The sequence below is a fragment of the Pseudoliparis swirei genome, chromosome 13 (assembly GCF_029220125.1).
Source record: "Pseudoliparis swirei isolate HS2019 ecotype Mariana Trench chromosome 13, NWPU_hadal_v1, whole genome shotgun sequence".
Lineage (NCBI taxonomy): Eukaryota > Metazoa > Chordata > Actinopteri > Perciformes > Liparidae > Pseudoliparis > Pseudoliparis swirei.
The window spans coordinates 7,773,081-7,792,807 of NC_079400.1; the positions used below are offsets into that span (position 1 = coordinate 7,773,081).

General features: G+C 41.4%; 1 protein-coding gene across 1 annotated transcript; it reads right to left on the minus strand.

The window, feature by feature from the left end:
- Positions 1–8,192: 8,192 nt before the first annotated feature.
- Positions 8,193–19,583, minus strand: timp2a (TIMP metallopeptidase inhibitor 2a). The gene is made up of 5 exons (XM_056429489.1): positions 19,211–19,583; positions 13,019–13,119; positions 12,800–12,908; positions 10,740–10,864; positions 8,193–10,247 (listed from the first exon to the last, which is right to left on the minus strand). Exons 1-5 carry the CDS (start codon positions 19,341–19,343, stop codon positions 10,050–10,052), a joined length of 666 nt encoding a protein of 221 aa, XP_056285464.1. The 5' UTR covers positions 19,344–19,583; the 3' UTR covers positions 8,193–10,049.
- Positions 19,584–19,727: the final 144 nt, after the last annotated feature.

A 19,727-nucleotide genomic window follows, 5' to 3' on the forward strand; every position in this document is an offset into this window, starting at 1 on the left:
GGAATGTAGAGAATTAAAGGTAGGTGTTAAAATAAAATAATCTTAATAATAACAATCATATTATATAAATTAACAAAACATTATACCTAATTTTATTAAATGAATTCTATTTATCACAATTGTTTTAATAATCACCACCAAAACTGACAACTTAAAAATGTAAAAGTAAAGGGTGTAGGTGTGAACATGTTTTCAGAGGCCTTGAGGCGTAACATAAATAATCAAGCAGAAGAAATGACATGATATAGAAGGGAAAGTCTAGCTATAGCTCATAAAAGCTTTACAGCGTGGGGAAACAACCTGTGTGATCACCGCGCGGCTTTCATTGAGTAAGAATGGCTTTTGAATGAGCACATTGGTACAGTACGAAAGCACCTGCACAGAGGGAGAGCAGTGGCGATGGAGATGATGTCACTCGAGCACCCACTGGAGAGCAGGACCCTGGACCAGAGGATGACACAACACACACACACACACACACACACACAGTGTGTCTGACTCGTGTGTAGATAAACAGAGAAATGTCAGAAACACAGCATGGCACACACACACATACACCGATTTATAGAGCACTCTGTGTCTTGATAACCTATAACAGAAAATCACCACGGCAACTGAACACTGATTGCACTTTGTGCCAGTCTTGCTCTGCATGTTTGTCACCAGCAAAAATGCCATGATACCAATAATGGCAACCGATTTAATTAAAACTGAGAAAAATAAAGACAATTGTGTAAATAATGCAACTCAAGGTTTACTCATCAAGGCACACAATATGTATTCATAAGCTCAGAGACAATAGGTCTCTTATTTCTATTTTGACAACCAAAATTGACGAGTGTAATAAAAACACTCACCTTTGGGTCGCACCGCAGGACAGAGAAATGCCTGGAAGCTGGAGGCACACAGCTCGCTCACCGTCCCCATCACAACGCGCCGTGTTGCGATGCTAGTGGTACCCGCTCAGCATCTCTGGGCTCTACTCTCCTCCTAAGCCGACTTCACACTTGACTAAAAGGCTCCGGCCTCAATCAGAAGTCTTTTGGTGTTTTCCCTCCCTCTGGCACCAGACTCTGACATTGAGAAAAAAAGCACACACTACTCTCTCTCTCTCTCTCTCTCTCTCTCTCTCTCTCTCTCTCTGTCTCTCTCGCTCTCCTCTCTCCTCCCTCTTTTTCACATACTTGACCTCACTCCTGAATCCAGCCTCACACTCTCCACACTTCCACTAATACACACAAAAAGGTGTCCGCCTCATAACACATGTTATAATAGCCTACATTCCTCACATAAAAAGGTCACGGATGCTGGTGTGTGTGTGTGTGTGTGTGTGTGTGTGTGTAGACACCCACTGCGGTGTTACTTTGAACAGTTGTTCATTTATTCTTGGAAGTGGTGACAAATGGACATATGCACACTTTCCTGCTGTTTCACACCCCCACACACACTTAGGGGCTCAGACTAGTTTGGTCAGAGCTGAGCAAACACACACAGACACAAAGACACAAAGAAAAATAGACACATCGACACAAACACACACAGACACATAGACACAAACACACACAGACACATAGACACGTACCTTATGTTGCATTTCAGTGGGGAAGATATAATAATACACTTTATTTTTAATTAAATGACGGTGTATAAATTAATTAAAAGTCCCACATTCAAACGTATGTAGGCATTTTAAAATTGTGTTTATATAATTTTATTTAAAATATGTTTGATTTATTTATGTTTTTTATCTTATGGTTTATGATTCTATACATTTTTAAAAATTATATAAAGCATAATATTAAAATAAATTATAACATGTTATTATGATTTCTGATACATTAACATGTAAGCAGCCTTTTAATTAGTCTTTTTATTTTATGAATATGAACTGATATTTGGTATAAAACAACCTACAAATTGCTGCCAAATTAAGAAGTAAATACTACATGATGTGCTTCTGAAATGTTACTTTATGCACAGTAAAGTAGCACGATAAATATAGAAGAAGTAACAGTATAGTAGTAATATAAGATAAGAAAGTGTAACAAAGGTCAAAGCAGTAGCACTTAATGGCATAGCCTTTATTGTAGTGGAAGAAATATCAGCTATCAAAACCTTATTGATCATTTAGCCGATAGAGTTTAACATCAATACCAAATGAAGCAGTGATTACAGCATCATTATTACATTAAAAGTAATCATCTAAGTAACAGTATTGTCAGTAGAGGAAACACTGAGTCTTATTACAGAATGAGAGGGGTTTCCTATCATGCAGCCTTGTTACTGTGTCAAAAATACCAGCAAGTGTCGGAGCTGCTACTTTATAAACCTCTATATAAATATAAATACACTTTGGCTATTGACATCTGCCAGTAAGCACCAGTGCTATTAGGTTTAAGTTAGTGTGATATCATTGCCCTTTAAGGCTGGTGTTTGAGTTTAATTCTGCACTTTCTACACACAAACGACTTCCTTGTACTTCTTTTTCTCTATACTTTCACTTGCACTATATTCTATCATTTTCACTCCATTTATTTCTTTCACTCATTAAATCTATTTGAGTCTTTGATTATCTCATTTCTTCTCCTTCCCCTGTAGAGCTGCCCTCTTTCTGTTGACCTCGCACTCCTGATAACTTTGACAGCATTGTGTGGCTTTACAAGATTCAAGACTCAGTGTTTATTATGTTTTCTTAACTTTATTATTAAGTTTATTTTATTTCATTATGTTATCCTTTATTTCTTATTGCATACACACACATACAGACACAGACACAAAAAAAAAACACAAACACACATACGCACGAATACAGAAAAGGTATAAAACATAATCATAACATTCAAAAATGTCTGTAAATCAACATGTCTCCTGATGGGAAAATTAAAATGAAACATAAGACCACAATTGTCTTATTTTCATGGTCTCTCTCTGAATAGCTCTGATCATTTAAATGCAAGTGGTTGCCGAGACAACCGCAAAAAAAAAGACCAGCATGTAAGAGAAGTAGAAAGTGTAATTACCATATTTTTTGTTCCTCGTATAAGAAACCAAGTATCATTCATCTTCGTCTTGTTCCTTTTAAGCCTCATTGGGGCTATTCCTCAAACTGCAGTCAGCCTGTGGTGGATATTCAATTCCATAATGCCTATGAAATTAGAGCTATATTCAGTCCCTCTTTTTCTCTCCTAGTAATAGGCTACGATATATATCTTTTTTTCTTTCTATATATATAAATTCAACAATTTTATCCGGGCTACTTACTACTTACTAATTAATATTAGTACTTAAGATTAAAGCAAATTTCTTCCAAAAAAAACAAAATAACTCCAGACTCGGTCTATTGTCATACATAAACTAAATACTTATGAAGCAAATATTACAACATATTAATATAAATACAATAACAATATACCAATACAGCGAGAACAGGGGCAACAAGAATAAATCAATCCCATCCGTGATGACGGCTCGAGGCTCAAAGCTCGAGGCTCGAGGCTGTAGCTCTGAGCTCAACGCTCCATCTAACAGTTTCTGACATTTATTGCAAAACCAAGTCAATGTCAGCTTCAGGTTTGCTAAATTAGAAAACAGGGAAGATGTCTGAGTTAAAAGACAAGGTCAAAAAAATAAGTAAAATATGTAAACAATGCTGACCATGATCTGGATTTAATCACGTTCATGGGAACAGATTAGCCCCAAATGCTGCCCACATATCTACGTTCTTCAGGGATTCAAAAAGATAAAATCTAAAAGGTTTGTGTGGGGCTGCAGCTTCCATTCATCTTAGTTAAAACGCATTGTTTATTATCATTATTATTTTTATTATTATTACTATTGCTTCTATTATTATCTATGCAGTGGAGGAAAATGTTTAGAAAAAAGCATCCCTGAAAATACACATTACATTTATGACAGGAACAGGATTAATCTCAGATGATTTTGCTTTAAATATCTGATCTCTATACTATTTTAAATTGACAGACACTTACAGAAGATGAGGGTTTCAGTGGGCACATTTCCAAAAGTCAAAGGTGTCAGGTTTTGTTCGGTGCTTTTCAAAAGACCTGACCTGAAAGCGTAAAGAAATGAGCCTCTTGCAGGTTAACAAAACCGTTCACTGAATGAGGCGAAGCAATCGTCACCAAAAGCTCTTTGAAACAGTGTTTTCTGCAACAGTTCAGTTTCATCAGCCACAAACAAAACAGATTGGAGGTGAAGGCAGAAAGAGGACGGATGGAAACCAAAATACAAAGAAGAAATTCATCAGGCGATGTGAGTGTGAATCATACGACTCTGATCAGGAACTGTTTGGGTTGTTCGCTATAAGAAGGACTGTTACTCTGTAAACCTCTGAGAGCAAACACGCGGGCGCTGACATGATAATATCAGTGATCCACAATTCACACACTCATTAACACAGCGTTGGACATTTTGATTGTTGTGCTCGATTGCTTCTCATACTTAATGTGTGTGTTACTCTGTATGTGTGTGTATGCAGTGTTGGAATGTAAGTACATTTATTCAATCACAATGTGTAGGTACTTGAGTATTTACTATACTTCACTTAATATCTGAGAGAAGTATTGTACTTTTGTAAATCTAATAACGTAAGTTACTTTGTAGATAGAAAATATATTCATCCAATAATGTAACATGTATTTTTATAGATGAATATGAGACTTTATTACTGCCGAGCTTAAATTCACCTGCTACCCAGCTGTATATTTACCAGCTGCAACATTAACATGCTGGACACATTAATGCATCAATCATTACATTTTAATATTGTAAAATAAATCATTCTGATATGGACCATTGTGCATGATTAGTAGCCTGCGTATTGTTCTTCAGGTATATTTTGAAGCCAACACTTTTGCACTTTTACTGTCTGTCATTAAGTTATGTCTGGTGGTTAGCCTGGTGTTTTTATTTGTTCTATTCCACTGTCTATGAGTTTTCTTTGAACATAGTTACATAAATATGAGTTGGAGAAGTAACTTTGGCTTGTTGAGGTCTTCAGTGGAGCGTGAAGAGGCTGTTGTGTTGTCCGGTGGCCACCGGGTGGCATCACAACTACAAAGGATAGTGTTTCTGTGGAATTATTTACGACAGGTAACTGAAGCTTTGCTATACATACTTGATTTTATTTCATTAGATAAATCAGTATCTGCAATCTGCATCCTGGGTTATTGCTGGAGGGTGAAGTAATTGAGGCCTTCTGGTAATCTTAAACATCAGCATCCTCCCTCACCCTTTACTCCAGTGGGGAAAGCAGTAGCCAGATATTTGATTGAAGTAAAATAGCAACATCCCATAGTTAAAATAATAAAAAATCTGATTCTTATTACTATACCACTACTTTTAAAGCTGTAGCCTGTCAGCATTGAGATTATTTTAAATACCATGTATCTAAGTTTATCCCTGAACAAGGTAACATTTTAGAAACTAAGCTCTATAATACATGTAGTGGAGTACAACATATAAAGAAGCTTGACATGGGTATAATAAATTAAAGTAGAAGTATGATTACAAATTATTTAAAAGCAAAATGTTTGCAAATAGAAAGGTCAAAATATGTGATGTTGCCTCAAATCAACAATATGTAAAAGTTTGAGTCTTTCTTTGATTCATAATTAGAACATCCAGTCTAAACTACAGATGTTTGAAACAAGTATTTATTCTGTGTCTCTTCCTGCATGTCCTCTCCCTCTTTAAGGTGACCAGGATTGCAACTCAGAGGTTGCAGCAACAATTAACCGACTTCTCGGTCTCAAGTGTTACGCAACTGGGTTTAAAACACAAAGGGAGAAGTACAACGAGTTGATTTAGGAGAAGTGACAGAAGTCAGTAAAGTACACACCTTGCATCAGTCCACTTCCCCTAAATACCCTTATAGTTGAATTCACACCCTGCCTCTGACACAGTGACCGAGTGAAGGGAGAAGTTAAATCCCTTCTTATAACGGATGATTATGACAATCCTGTATGACATATTGAGGAGAGAATGAACAGAGACGGTAAAAACGCCCGGTCTGGGCTCTGCCTGCACATTTCTGAAATACTTTTCTAGTTGAGTCAATTACCACATCTCTTGAAGAGTATTTGACTGCCCTTCTCCTCCTCCACTCTAAAGTACGTCCCTCACACACAGACGACCTCAGTGGGAAATTATCAGATGCCAAATGAAGGCCACGTTCGACATCTCTATGTACCAACATTACAGATGTTTGGAGGTTAAATTTAGAATTCAGTGTGAAGACTTGCAGAAGCTACTCTACTGGTTATCCGGTTTTACAGTCAATAATTAAGACGTTCTTAATTACACGATCATATTGATACCCGCACCGAAAATGTGGAATAATATATTATAATATTTTTAAATGAAGAGTACTTTTCTCCACAATAAAAGAGTTATTGAAGCTCACGTTTGGCCATGGCAGCTCCATCGGTCCAGACGGAAATATGTCATCAACTGGATCGCCATCGAATTTGGTTTAGACATTTATGATCCCCTCGAGATGTAATAACTGGTGATCTTTAACATTTCTTCCAGTACCATCAAGCTCAATACTTTGGTTTCTGACTTGTAAAACTGACATTATTCCCTATTAGCTTCAGCTGTATTGAGTTTACTGCTAATTAGCTGACAAGATAAATGAAGATGGTGAACACGAGGAAACTCACCAGCGTTATTAGTTTGTTCCGTCTAGTCCCGACCTACTGTGCTGGGATTGGCTAGTACTGGCTGGTAGGATACCAGCTCTAAATGTTAACCTGTTTATCGACTGGTTAACTAGCTAGCTAGCTTTACTAAGTCCACGTGGTAAATTGATTCAATAAGTTTGACAAAGTTCTCATTTGAGGATAGCAATTGTCGAAGGTTGGGAAAAGATGACCAGGACGGCAAAGTAAAATTCAAAACGAAGTGGATTTAATCAAGTGTGGTAGAACAAAAGACCAAAGACACACAATATTTAACGTGCAGCACGGGCCTGGATGAAGTCAGCTCAAAGTATCGTTCAATAACAGACTGCAGTTCTCCAGGAGAACATGACTCTTTATATCTTTAAGAGCCAGCGTGATTAGATCATATAGATGGAGACGTCACTCGGTTTAATCTTTGTCCGTCTCATCGTTGGAGCTCAGGGTGGTCCCACCCTCTGGGCTCACGACAGCAGCGCTGGTTGGTTAAAAGAGATGGAGGTGTTCCTGGTTTAGACTTTGAACACCTTCTGATGGAGCTCAGGGTGGTCCCACCCTCTTGGCTCACGATCTTCTCGTCATCCTCATAATCAGTGTGTGTGTATGTTGTTCTCCATCTAAAGCAGGAGCTGTGCAGTTTCTTTAATATAATAGAAACTAAAAGGCATTGAAACTATCTGTTGCTTTCATAAACAAGTTCTTTGACGGTGACAGGTACGGCTCTTATTTAAATCTCAATTCTACGACTGAGCAGTCAGGATGAGGTCAGAGCCAAGGGTTGCACAGAGTTCCTGATTATCTTCCCTGTGTGGATGTGTCATCTTCTGGCCGAGGTCAAGAAGTGTTTGTTCCTACAGTATCTGTGCTTCTTATCCAGCAGTGTCAGTATGTTCCAAAACATGTGGGTGAGCTGAGTATGAGCTGTTCTCTCTGGTCAGAGCCCGAATGCCATCGGAGGACACACGGTTTGGTGCTTCGGGGCCTTAATGCAAAGCGAGGGACATGGGGTACTATGTATGCATTTTTATATTCTTAACACAATGTGATTTCCCGCACGGACATGTGTTTATGAAGCATTAAGTTGTGACATTTGACTCATTTAGCAGCTCGTTAGTTAGTTTATTGATTACACTTTTCATGCCACAGGTTATAGAAATTGAGTGCACATTGGAGATGTTTGGATTAGAAGGCAAATTTACACATACTTGATAAATATGTTATCATTGTCACTGTGTACGCTCACAGCATTTGGCACAACCAGGTTTTTATTTTTAAATGCCTGGTATGCTTTTTCTTATCTTAACTTCATGCTAGTGGCCCTGTGAGGCTAGAGTGTTGTTAAATGCCAACGTCAGCATTTAGCTCAAAGCACAAGTTTAATTTATAATGTTTTATTTCATTTTCTTTTTTTTAACACTTTGGACCTCCAGCCGGCATCACGCCACCGAATACGTATCAGCAAACACCCAATAAGACTCACACAGGCAGCAATCATTCTTTCAAACGTGTGGTTTTTATTTGATAATACTGCATATTTTGTCCTTTGCCCGGACTTACATAAAGCATCTAACACATGCACAGTCCTCTATTCACACAGGTACCCATTTCCCATTTCTCTACACCTTTCCAAAAAGGATTACTCTCCCTCACTCTCACGTTACTCCAGCGCAAGAGGACGTTCTCACCTCGACACTACAGCTAAAGACATCGTGGACAAAGAAAACACATGACAGGTATAATTAGAACACTGAAAAATATAAGGTAATGGAAAGTGGAAAGTTTACTTTTAAATTATGCCTCTAATACTCCATCATATATATATATATACACACACAAACATATAATATATATATGTGTTAATGTAGCTTGAGGTGTATAAAACAGCACTGTAAACTTGGATTGAGTAACTTACTTTCTATGACAGCGGTAAAGCTTTCATTAATAAGTGGAGGGAGCAGTCAAAGCTAACGTTAAGCATGTAAAGACCTTATTACTCATGAAATTAATCATCTGCGAAAATATACTGGCAAACCATGAAACTGCTGTTGGCATTTACAATCAACAGATAATACAAAGACACTGAAATAACATCCAACAAAGCTCTTTTTCTTTTCTCTTTCACACATAAAATCTGTAAAAAGATCCCTTATAACCGAACCTCTCACGCGCCCCTTTTTTTTGTTTTTCTTCCATTGCAAGTACTATTTTATCTGTTATGACAAAGATAGCAAGAATAAGTCTGTGAATATGGATCACCAAAAGCACTCAAAATAGGAGAAATCTGCACCTGAGGGGGATCCGTCGGTCTCGGCGAACTATAATAACTGTCACATGAGAGTGTTCAGGCTCTTGTCTTTACTGGAACTCATCCTCAAAAAGTGCAAATCTAGTTCTAATGCAGTAAATAATAATCAAGTAACAACAAAAGTATATGCATGGGTACTGTACAGCTACATAGTGGGGAGAACAATTGAGAGGGATGAGACAAGATGAGGAAGTTGAATTTGGGATATTTCTGATTGGACTGTGGGGGCGACGAGGAGGCGCTTTACCTCATGAGCGGTCTGAATTTAGAGCGCTCATCTTCACACAGCATAGACTGGTCCAGTGAGGCCTGCGACGGTCACAGGCTTCAGTTAAAATCACCACGAGAAAAGATTGTCACCTAATGAAACCAGAGAAGAGCACTCACGAAAACAGTTAAGCGTGTCGTGGGGCGTCACCGGTGGCCAAACAGCTCGAGAAGACGAGAGGAGCGGTAACTAATTGTATTCAGAGAGAGAGAGAGAGAGAGAGAGAGCGAGACAATCATTTAAAAAAAAAAAAGAAAGACAACTTGTAATTTGGCTTTGGAATAAAATGGAGAATGAGGTAATAAAAGTAGAAACACGAGGGGTAACGAATGATCGTCAGGAGATCTGGGATTGATTGGTGGAGTCGGAGAGCAGAGCTGTGAAAGCACTTTGAGGGGCAGGGAAGTGCTCAGTGGCCCAGAGAATTGACTTCCTCCTGACGCCAGCCTCAGGAGGAAGTGACATCATCACTTGACCAGTCTATGTCTCACGATGACATTTCATTTGTTTTGTTACAGAGACGCCGTGTCTGAGAACAACCTCTGAGCCCCGTCAAGTAAAGTCGAGCAAGCTAACGAACATCAAATACAAAGAGAGGCTAAAGGTTGTTTTCAGACCAGCAGGTAAATTCCGTCACATTAGCTTTCCCTTTTCATTTTTTTTTTTTTAATAAAAAAATCACTTTGCCCGATGTTGTTATCTATAATTTCAATGGAATCGTTAACATGTATTTCCCAGCCGGGCTGTGCAGTGGGCAGTCAGGTCAGCCACGTGACTAAGGGTCGTCGGCGTCCAGGAACTCCTTCTTGGGCGATGCGATGCCGCGGTACCAGGAGCAGGAGCCGTCCGCCCTCTTGACGCAGGCGTAGTGGTTGGCCTGGCGTCCGTGCACCTGCTTCTCGATCATCAGGTCCGTCCACAGACACTCCTTCGGAGCCGAGATCTCACAGGGCAAAGAGGGACAGCGCACAATCTGCAGAGACACACAGGACAATCTCTCTATACTGTGTGGACAACCTGCTGGGCGACTATTCAAAAATGTTCAATTCAAGAACCAATACGATAACCGAGTCTAGGTACAAATACTAAAGCAATTAAACCTTATTTACTAGTTACTGACTATAAAGTTGTCATGAAATTGAAAACCCTTGCAAAAGCCTGTAAATGTTGTGTCATTTAGTAATTATCTGTCTATGCAGTTCCTTCTATTGTGAGAGTCCACTATCCCCCTCCTGCATTGAGTCACAGGAAAACAATACAACAGTTGCTCTACTGTTGTATGACTGACAAAGAGGCTCAATGTGTTTGCTGTAGTATTAAACAGCCAGTAACCACAGGAAATCAGTAACCTCAAGAAAAATAACTTGGTCTCATAAAAACATTTAAAGAAATAGGCTGCCTCCCACCCTCACGGACAGTGATCTCTTGGAGATCAGCGTACACAGACAGTCCTCCTGTGTCTTACCTTGCATTCGCAGCCCATCTCGTAGCGCTGGCTGAGGCCCTTCTTCTGGGTGTTGCTCAAGGAGTCCCAGGGCATGATGTAGTCACACAGGGTCACATGCATGCTTCCGTCGGCCTCGGCCTTGCCTGTAAGAGGACGGGACAGCGATAACAACTTCACAACGACAGAAAAATATATATATCAACATAACACGATGATGCAAGCGTCAACATCACTCCTCTCATTGGACTAAAGGACAAACGCTTTGAGCGTCAGGCAACATGTTCACAGGTAAAAACGGATATAATCTGTCATACACAGACGTTTGTCCTCTGTGTGAGAAGCTGGTGTTTATGTTTCACGCACGAGCGGCACCAGTCAAAACTGAAAGATATTTCAACTTGAGTTTGCAGATGTGCTGAGGACGCGTCCTCCAGACCTCGCCGCTATCTGTCTGCAGAGCAACTCTCAACATGTCGGAGTCTTTACAGCTCGTCTTTCGTGGACGAGACTGACTCACGTTTCACTGGAACGCTTCCAGCTGTTAACACTTCCAACTGGAGGGGGGATGAATTGATTTAAAAGATGCCCCGGTCCGCAGAAAGTGAACTGTCCCACTGTTCCCACTGCTCAAGTCCTGCAGTCCGAGAGAGGAAACGCTGGCTTCAGCAGTTCCTCCTCTTACAACTCTGTAATTATGGCCGAGTATTTGCGGGTGCATTTCTGTCTGCCAGGGGGAAACCAGAGCAGGCCTGACATCACAATCCTGTGCGTCTCATTCTGCTGCTTTCAGTCACAATAACAGCCAGATGATAGTATTATGAACACGAGAGGAAGAGGTTGACAAATATGCTTATTCACTCTCTAGTAGAGAGCTGAATAAGAAGATTGATACCACTCTGATATCTGTTTGTTAAATATAAGGCTAAAGCTGGCAGCTTGTCATCTTAGCTTAGCATACAAACTGGAGACAAGTGTTTTTGTCTTAAATTAACCAGATATGAAGTATTAATTAATGAACTTTAGTGATGCTGGTACACAGATTTCCTTTAGTAAGAGTCAGGCTAGCCGTTTCCGCCCCGTTTTCATTCTTAATGCTTAGCTTGCATCTCCTGGCTGTAGCGTCGCAGCTAAACAGACATGAGTGGCATCAATCTTCTCGTCTAACTCGCTGCATGAAACACGGACATATTAATCATTTTATGACTAACTTGTGAGCAAACAGGTGCCTATTTACACAGCAAGCCGTTGAGGAGCTTGTGTCCACCTGATAAATCTAAGTCCAATATTTACTCTCCTAGGAATACATTAGGGGAAAGATCTGTTTTTTCAGCAGCGAAATGCACCTCCAGCGGAAGGTCACGGACACGCAACACATCCAGCCTAAAAGGAAGAAGCTCCCTTTAGAATTACATTTTTTTTCTTCATTTGGCCGTTATCATCACCGTGAGCATCGAGATATAAAAAGGCACATATAACGCATATTTGCAACTCTCATGAGCTCAAGCTGTAGCACGACAGACAAGGTCACTCCCCGTCTCCACAGGGTTTAGTCAGCAGCATATCATTACCCATAATAACATAAACACTGACTCCTCCTACACACAAAATGGCCTGTTAGTCTTCATCCGATCTCATGTTTGTCTGACCGACTGTTTACACCTGGAGGTCGATATCTGATTTTGTGTCTGTTTCCTGTTGCTTTCCCGTCTGTCTTTCTATTCTTTCACTATCTTTTTGAAGGTTGAATCTTGGTTACTGGTTAAAGGTCACTAGAGACCAAAGAGATATAAGAAAAAATATAATATTTTGACTGTCAAATACTATATACACAAAGATATAAAACAGATTGGAGGTAATTAATAACTAAATAATTACTACTATTAAAATATAATGGTAATCTTCAAATCTGCTTCGCTCTATTCACCAACCAGCACCTCAAAAGACCATTAATAACATGTTATTTCTTGTTTTTTTTATCCGTTAGTTCCTCAATGTGTCGTTTTAGGATTTCTGTTCATGTTTGGATTAAATAAATCTCTCCAGAACTAAAGCAGACATAAAAGACAAGTAATACACACCTGAGATCAAGTACTCCTTCTTGCCGTTGACATCCAGGGTAACGCCACAGACAGCGGACACAGGAGCAGTGAAGATGGCCTCGATGTCCTGGTTAGGCCCCTTGAACATCTGGATCAGAACCACAGCGACCGGGTCAAAGGTCAGAATGAAGGCGTCAGAGCCCGAACATCAAAATACTAGGAGGCATCTGGTGGGGACTCAAATCTGTGTCTTCTTACCTTGATCTGCTTGATCTCATACTGGATCCTCTTGATGGGGTTCCCATAGACGTCATTCCCAGAATGCACCTCTCTCTTTCCTACCACCTTCGCTCGAATCACTGTTTGGAAAACAGCAGGACACCGTCAGATTACACGTTGTTACATGATCCCACCATAATAAAAAAAGATTTTCCAATAAAAAGTCTCAGAAAGCTGCTGAGAGCGGGGTGGGGGGGGAAATGAAGCGTCCTCATGTTGTGGACCAAGTCAGCTCTTGTGAAAAGACGAGAGCCCGAACCATGTGAGCTCATTGCAGATACATTGGTATCGATGTACATGTTTATTATTTGTGGTTTATTTTTCAACTGGAAATATCCCGTTTATTACATTTATTGGGAACCTCATAAAAAATGCGGGTGTATTCTTTTTTGAGGAACTGGTTTCCTTTTTACAACACTTCTTGTTTTTTTACGTGATTTCATGCCTTACGATTTGTAATCATCACTGAATGTGTTGGTAATACCGTTTCACTGATTTCAGCGTTTCACAATTACTTCCGGTAAAAATCTCAAAGGCCACTTTTCACGAAAGTGTGTTTATCGAGTAATTTTTGTTCAGAATCATTCACTCAGACAACATGGCTAACACACTGGATAACAATAGAAGTCGGGCTGCAAGTATTTTCATGATTAATCTAATGTATGTTTTTTTAAATATCGATTTCAAATGTCTTATTTTCTCCGACAAAGAGTTTACAAAAATGTAAAACAGAAAAAAGCAGTAAATTATCATATTGGAGAAACTGACAGCAGATGTTATTGTTTAAAAAATGTCTTAAACTACAAAATCTACTGAAAATGTCCGCTCAACAAATCCAATCATAAAACGATTCCACTGAAAGTTGTGGCTACTGAAACATCCCATTTTCTTTCACCACATCTCAGGCTAATAAAAGGGCAGTCTTCCTGAAGTCTCATGCACAACATACCACATCAAGGTCGAGAGTAACCTGTCAATGAAAACCCAACTAAGGTTCCCATTAGGTCCCAAACTGCATGAGGGCCAGACCCATAAACAGATGTGGCCTGCAGCACGAAGCTTCCTGCTTCCAAACATGACCAGGAAACCGGCAAAAGAGCAGAATTGATAAATAAGAGTAAACTTGAAAGCTAATATGCACACACGAGAGGAGAGGAGAGAGGGGGGGAGAGAGAGAGAGACAATGTTTCTCACCGTGTGTTTTAATGGCCAAACTGACATCAAGCTGCAGCTATGCGTAGGGCATTTATTCAGAATGGAAAATATGAGCAATCGACAGAAAACATCAAATAAGCAGGAACAGTGGACACACACACATTCAGTTTATGACTTGGAGCAGACACAAATATGGGAGTTCATGGCTCCAAGAGTTTATCACGTGTCTCGCTCTTCTTCTGCTTTTCCGCGCATGTAACTACGACAACTACTATTATTGGTTTGCTGTATAAAATGTCAAAAAAGTGAAAAATTAAAGACATGAAACGTAAACAAAACGTAAATCCTCAGCTTTGAGAAGCTAGAACTCGTAGCCGTTTGGTATTTGTGTCTCTAAACTGAGAGGACTGGGGTCCAGTGGCAATATCAGGGCAACAATTCATCCACGTCCTGAACTGAGAGGATGTGGTCTTCATGGAATGTGAGGGGGATCACCTCCACGACGAAACACGGCAGGAAAGCCTGAATGTTTATTACATCTAAATACAGAATTCTGTAATTCTTATAACTATAAACACATAGTTGATCCAGTTTTTAACCAGGCAGATGTTTGTATCAACCTTATAAAAAGGTGAACATAAATTGAGGATCTGTTTAATCCGTTTTGTGATTTGTTGATTCTGGGATTAACAAATCCACAATAGAGGCAGCCATCAGCGCCGATAACTGGCTTTATAAATTCATTTAGTGAGCTGCAGGGAAGCAAACTTCTTCTTATTTAAATTCCATTCTGGTGTTTATGCAAATATGCAGCAGCAGCCAGAGTACGCACACACACATACAAGTATACCTGGCTGGCACGCTCTCCTGCATTCCTCTTAGTTTTTCCGCTCTCATTTCTCGACCTCATTCTGAGCTGCAAACTAATGAGCGAAGAATCAGCAGCCGGACACGATTCTGAGGGGAAACTATCCTGTTGGATTGCTGTTATGGAGCTTATCCGTCTGCCTCGGCGTTGCAGACGTGTTTACCCCCCTCGCTGTCATAAAGCCCGAGCGGATCATCCTGTGCAGTCTGAACGGCGTGTTGCGGAGGCAGCCGACTGCACAAGTGTGATGCTAAAACGGCACGATGACCGGGAGGCCTGCAGGAGGCCGAGCTTCCCTGCTGATGGCTTGAGGACCAATCAGCAGCCAGGAGCCCCCTCCATAAACCACCAGCTGACCCACATTTCTACCACTACCCTGTGCCACGACATTTAATTACTTATACTTGCATCAGCTGCATTACGCAATATTTTCCATGCGAACCCCGTACGAAGACACACCACATCCTAAGTGCCCCATCACTAATTAATCCCACTGCATGACTATCCATTTCCTTTTTCATACTCCACCGAATCATCCCTGAAGTGGTTTGTCCAGACGTATGTGAGCCTTCTGCTGAACGAGTGACGAAACGCCCTCAAACACACTTCAGCCGCCCTCATGACCCTCGACCACATTTGTGATGGGGATTACTTTAAATGACAAAAATAAATAAAATGGTGAAGAATGCCCCAACAGCCCAAGATACAAAAAGTATTCAGTTTACAATTCTACAAAACTGAGCCAATTGTTTCAATATTTAAAGCAGCATTATATTTGTTGACCACCTGTTGACATTGCATCAACCTTATAAGTCAAGAATAGTGAAATCCATAACACAAACAGTCGCTTGTTTACATCCGGCTGATGCAGAGCAAGACATGGCATTCATTTGGAGTTTTGTGTTTCAGGTAAAATGATGAATGAAAGTCCAACATTCACTCCTAGCGCTATTTTTCTCTTATGATTAACTTTACTGAAAAGCATATCCCTATAACACTTTATGAACCATATAGGAGCAATCGGTGTAAAAATACATGATTCAAAACAATCTAAATACAAATATTGTCCAATAAAAAGTTATTCAATTGGTTTCTACTTTAAAATATCTCAACACAGCAACATATGCTGCATGTTTAGTACATTTCCCTAAGAAACTGGTCACTAGTTTTATAAATATGGGTGTTGTTCTCCACTCCTGCAGACAGCGGGGTGCCTCTGGTCTTCCACAGCGCCCAGCCTCCGGACAGGCTGACTGGGCCGGGCTGCTCGGGGAGTTCCCCTTTGTGGGCACCAGATTTATATAAAAAGAGGATGTTTGTGTCTCTGTGTGTGTGTTTTGTTAGTGTGCGTTAGTGTGCGTGTGTGTGGTAGGTGCATGACAGTCAGATTTTAATGGCTTGTGGTCTTAATCTAGTGCATCATTTAGCCTGAAAAATAGAAGGTGACACACACACTGCTGTCCCTGTATGAACAGTGTGCGTGGGAGTGTCCCAATTTCACCAAAACAAATATCTAATTGTCCGACCACACAACTGTTGACAAAGTCACTGTGTTGTGTCCTACATGCACATTCTGGGCCACCAGATAACCGACTGTATTATGATTCTTCGCGAGTTTGCAAACCCATTTCACCCGGCTGCTCCTCCATCTACAGTCCTGTGCAGCGTCTTCTCCCCCATTGGGGCTTCTTCAGGACAAAAAACACACAGTCTCATCCTCAGGTCCACCCCGAAAATCATCGGCGCACCGCACAATGACATAGACCATTGTGCATCCTCCCTCCTCGGATAAAAGCTATATTGACTCATGCACTCTTTAAACGACAACATAAGCGCGCGCACACCTCAGATACACCTCTCCTGTTAGACATACCGTCTCAAAGTCCTTCCAGCTCAGCGAGACATTGAGTCACGCCTAAAAATAGAGATTTCCTTTTGCAATGAGAAAATTACTCAGATACCTATCTGGTCCACAAACATACAGCCGTGCGAGTGGAAGTGAACACGGAGTCGAGAGAGAAGGAAGAAAGGATGAAGTCAAAGTCGTGTGGTCTTGGAGCTTCTCATTCTCAAGGATGCCGAGCATATTTTAACTTGGACCGGGACCTTTATTGCTTTTTCCTACTAAAACTCACCCTGAACAGACAGCCAAATGGCGTGTGTGTGTGTGTCCACCATCCATGGCAGCCGGCCTACAGTCGGGTGTGTGTGTATATTACATTGGAGCAAAGTTGGGAAAACCCCAGCAGCATTCCTGTAATTCCTCCCAGCACCACCCCTCACAGGAAGAAACAGGGCCGGAATGGAAATGAATTTTTTTTTTAAAGAGGAAAGGACATATTCTGTGGTTGAGAGTCAACCCCCCATCCAATCTCTTCACATTCTCCATCCCTTATCCACCTCTCTGCTCTTTCCCTCCTTGTTTCATTTCCTCTCTTGTGCCACGTTGCCCTGCTTCGTCCCGGGTGAAGCTGCACTTTGCCTCCAGACCCGAGACATCATGTATGTGCGTGATGGTCAGGCGCCGTCCTGTGTTTGTCACTGAAGAGGCTCTCACCTCCAGAGACACTGTCGTCCCCTTTACTGTTGGTTCGAGAGCACTGCACTGAGACACACAATGAAATCAGAGGGGCTCGTGACTATAGCTCCTTGTTGTATTGACAGGTGCACTTTTATCTCCTTGTTGTGATATTTAAAAAACATTTAAGGGGGACTTTTCTTCAACATGAGCTGTGGGTGTGTGTGTAGGGGGGGGGGGGGGAGATGTCTCCATGACAACTAAATAACGTGTTTTTTATATTCATGTCCTTCCCAGATGGCTACTTTTGTATTTTAGAGCTGTATTGTTGTGCCACCATGACATGACGATCGGCGTGTATGTATGCATGTATGTGTGCGTCAGGGACGTGCGGTCAGGGGAAGAAGGTAATAAAAAAATAAAATGATAACATCAAATGTATATTAATATTTGTCCACCGATCTTTATGTATGACTAATTTCGAACATTTTATAGTCAAAATCGCTCAATTTGCCTATTTCCTGTTCAAACACAGGATTTAAACGAGAGTTGAGGCGACGAGTCAAGCCTCACCTCTGATTGCGCAATCCATCACAAGCTGGGTTGATGCATGCAATTGGCCCGTGCGGGTTGCCGTATCTCTGCATGTCGCAAATATAATGTTTGAAGATATGTTTATTTGCCCTGATTGTAAATAAAACCAGGCGCAGGGTGAGGCAGATAATACTCAGATATACTAGACTTTAAGTCAAAAGTGGACGTGATTAACACAGGTAGACCAACGCCGGAGCTAAAAGGTTTGCTTCAAACTTGTTCTTATTTCAGGCTAGCGCCGTTTAGCTAGCGGATGCTAATAGCGCGCTAGCGTTCACGGTTCTGTGCTGTGACGTCGCTAGTGACGTCACGGAGCGCCGAAACAGAGTTTATATATAGAAGTGATTTCCAGCAGGAATTGACTCTGTATCTCGCACAGAGCTTGCCTCACAGGGTTTGCTCTGAGATTCAGAGTCGGGTGGGTGGGATGGCGATTCTCAGATTCTTCAGACTGAGATTCAATCGCCAGGACTCTAACAGCAAGCACACAGACAGAAAAACACATGAATAAAATTACTCCAAAACAAGACTAATGCTTGTGAGTCAAGTTTATTCACATATATTCACGCTACTTTGCATTTAAAAAATATATATATGTTTTTTTGCCGCGAAGTACGTAAGTAAGTTTTACGTATCTGTAATATGTACCGTTTGTGTTGTGTGGAGAATGCTGATGAGACATGAAATAACCAGTAGCCAATTGAATAAGCTACCCTTTTGGGTTTATATATTTGTAAACATGACACTAAAGGAGTCAGTGCCTCACCAACCGTGAACCTCACCGCACGTCACTGATGTGTGTGTGTGTGTGTGTGTGTGTGATCTGGATGCCATGCACACTGTCGGGCCATGGCCTCGCGGACCCTCCACCTTCATGCTTTCTATCAGTTTCCAGCAGCTTCTTTGAGCCCATTCGGCGCGCGCCAGAGGCGGCTGCGCTGCTGCAGCTCCCCGTATCTGCGTAGGGAGCCTGGTGCAACATGGGCTAGGTAAACAACAACAACAACAGTCCCCGAGGTGCTGTGACGTTACTCACCCACATCGGCGTTGCAGAACGCCTGTTGCGGGTGTACCGGAGCGCAGCTGCACGCTTCCGCGAGCTCCTCCGCCCGCCACAGGACGAGCAGCGCGAGCGTGCAGAGGATGCCGTTAACGGAAAACATTTTCATAAACGATGATGCGACGTTTTTCTGCTCAGCCTCTTCGTAGCTGCGTAGATGCGTTGCGGTGTAGATCCAGCAGCGCCCCGTTGCGCTTTTCTTTTTCTCTTGTTTGAACCGACAGGAACCGAATAAACACCGGGTGGTCCGCTCGCTGAGCTCCGGTGTAACGGAGAGGTTTCGCGGTGTGCTCGGCTGCTCCTCTGAGGTGTCCTCACTGGTGTCTGCAGCTGTCCGTCTTCAGGGAGTGTTTTCGTTTCCAAGATCAAGGCGGTTTTATAAAGCAGCCCGTGCGGCTCCTCCTCCCCTCCCGGTGGTACCGGATGAACCGACAGGGGGCGCCGCCTCCTCCGGCTGGAACTAAACATGTCCATTAGCTCTGTCTGCAAATAT

Bases quoted from the DNA above. Each gene is read 5' to 3' on its own strand.
- timp2a (XM_056429489.1), bottom strand. From the start codon at position 19,343: ATGAAAATGTTTTCCGTTAACGGCATCCTCTGCACGCTCGCGCTGCTC. The intron at 13,120-19,210 runs GTGAGTAACGTC...TTTTCCAAACAG, and splicing joins GTTCTGCAACGCCGATGTGG to TGATTCGAGCGAAGGTGGTA. The intron at 10,865-12,799 runs GTGTGTATTACT...GTCCTCTTACAG, and splicing joins GAAGGAGTACTTGATCTCAG to GCAAGGCCGAGGCCGACGGA.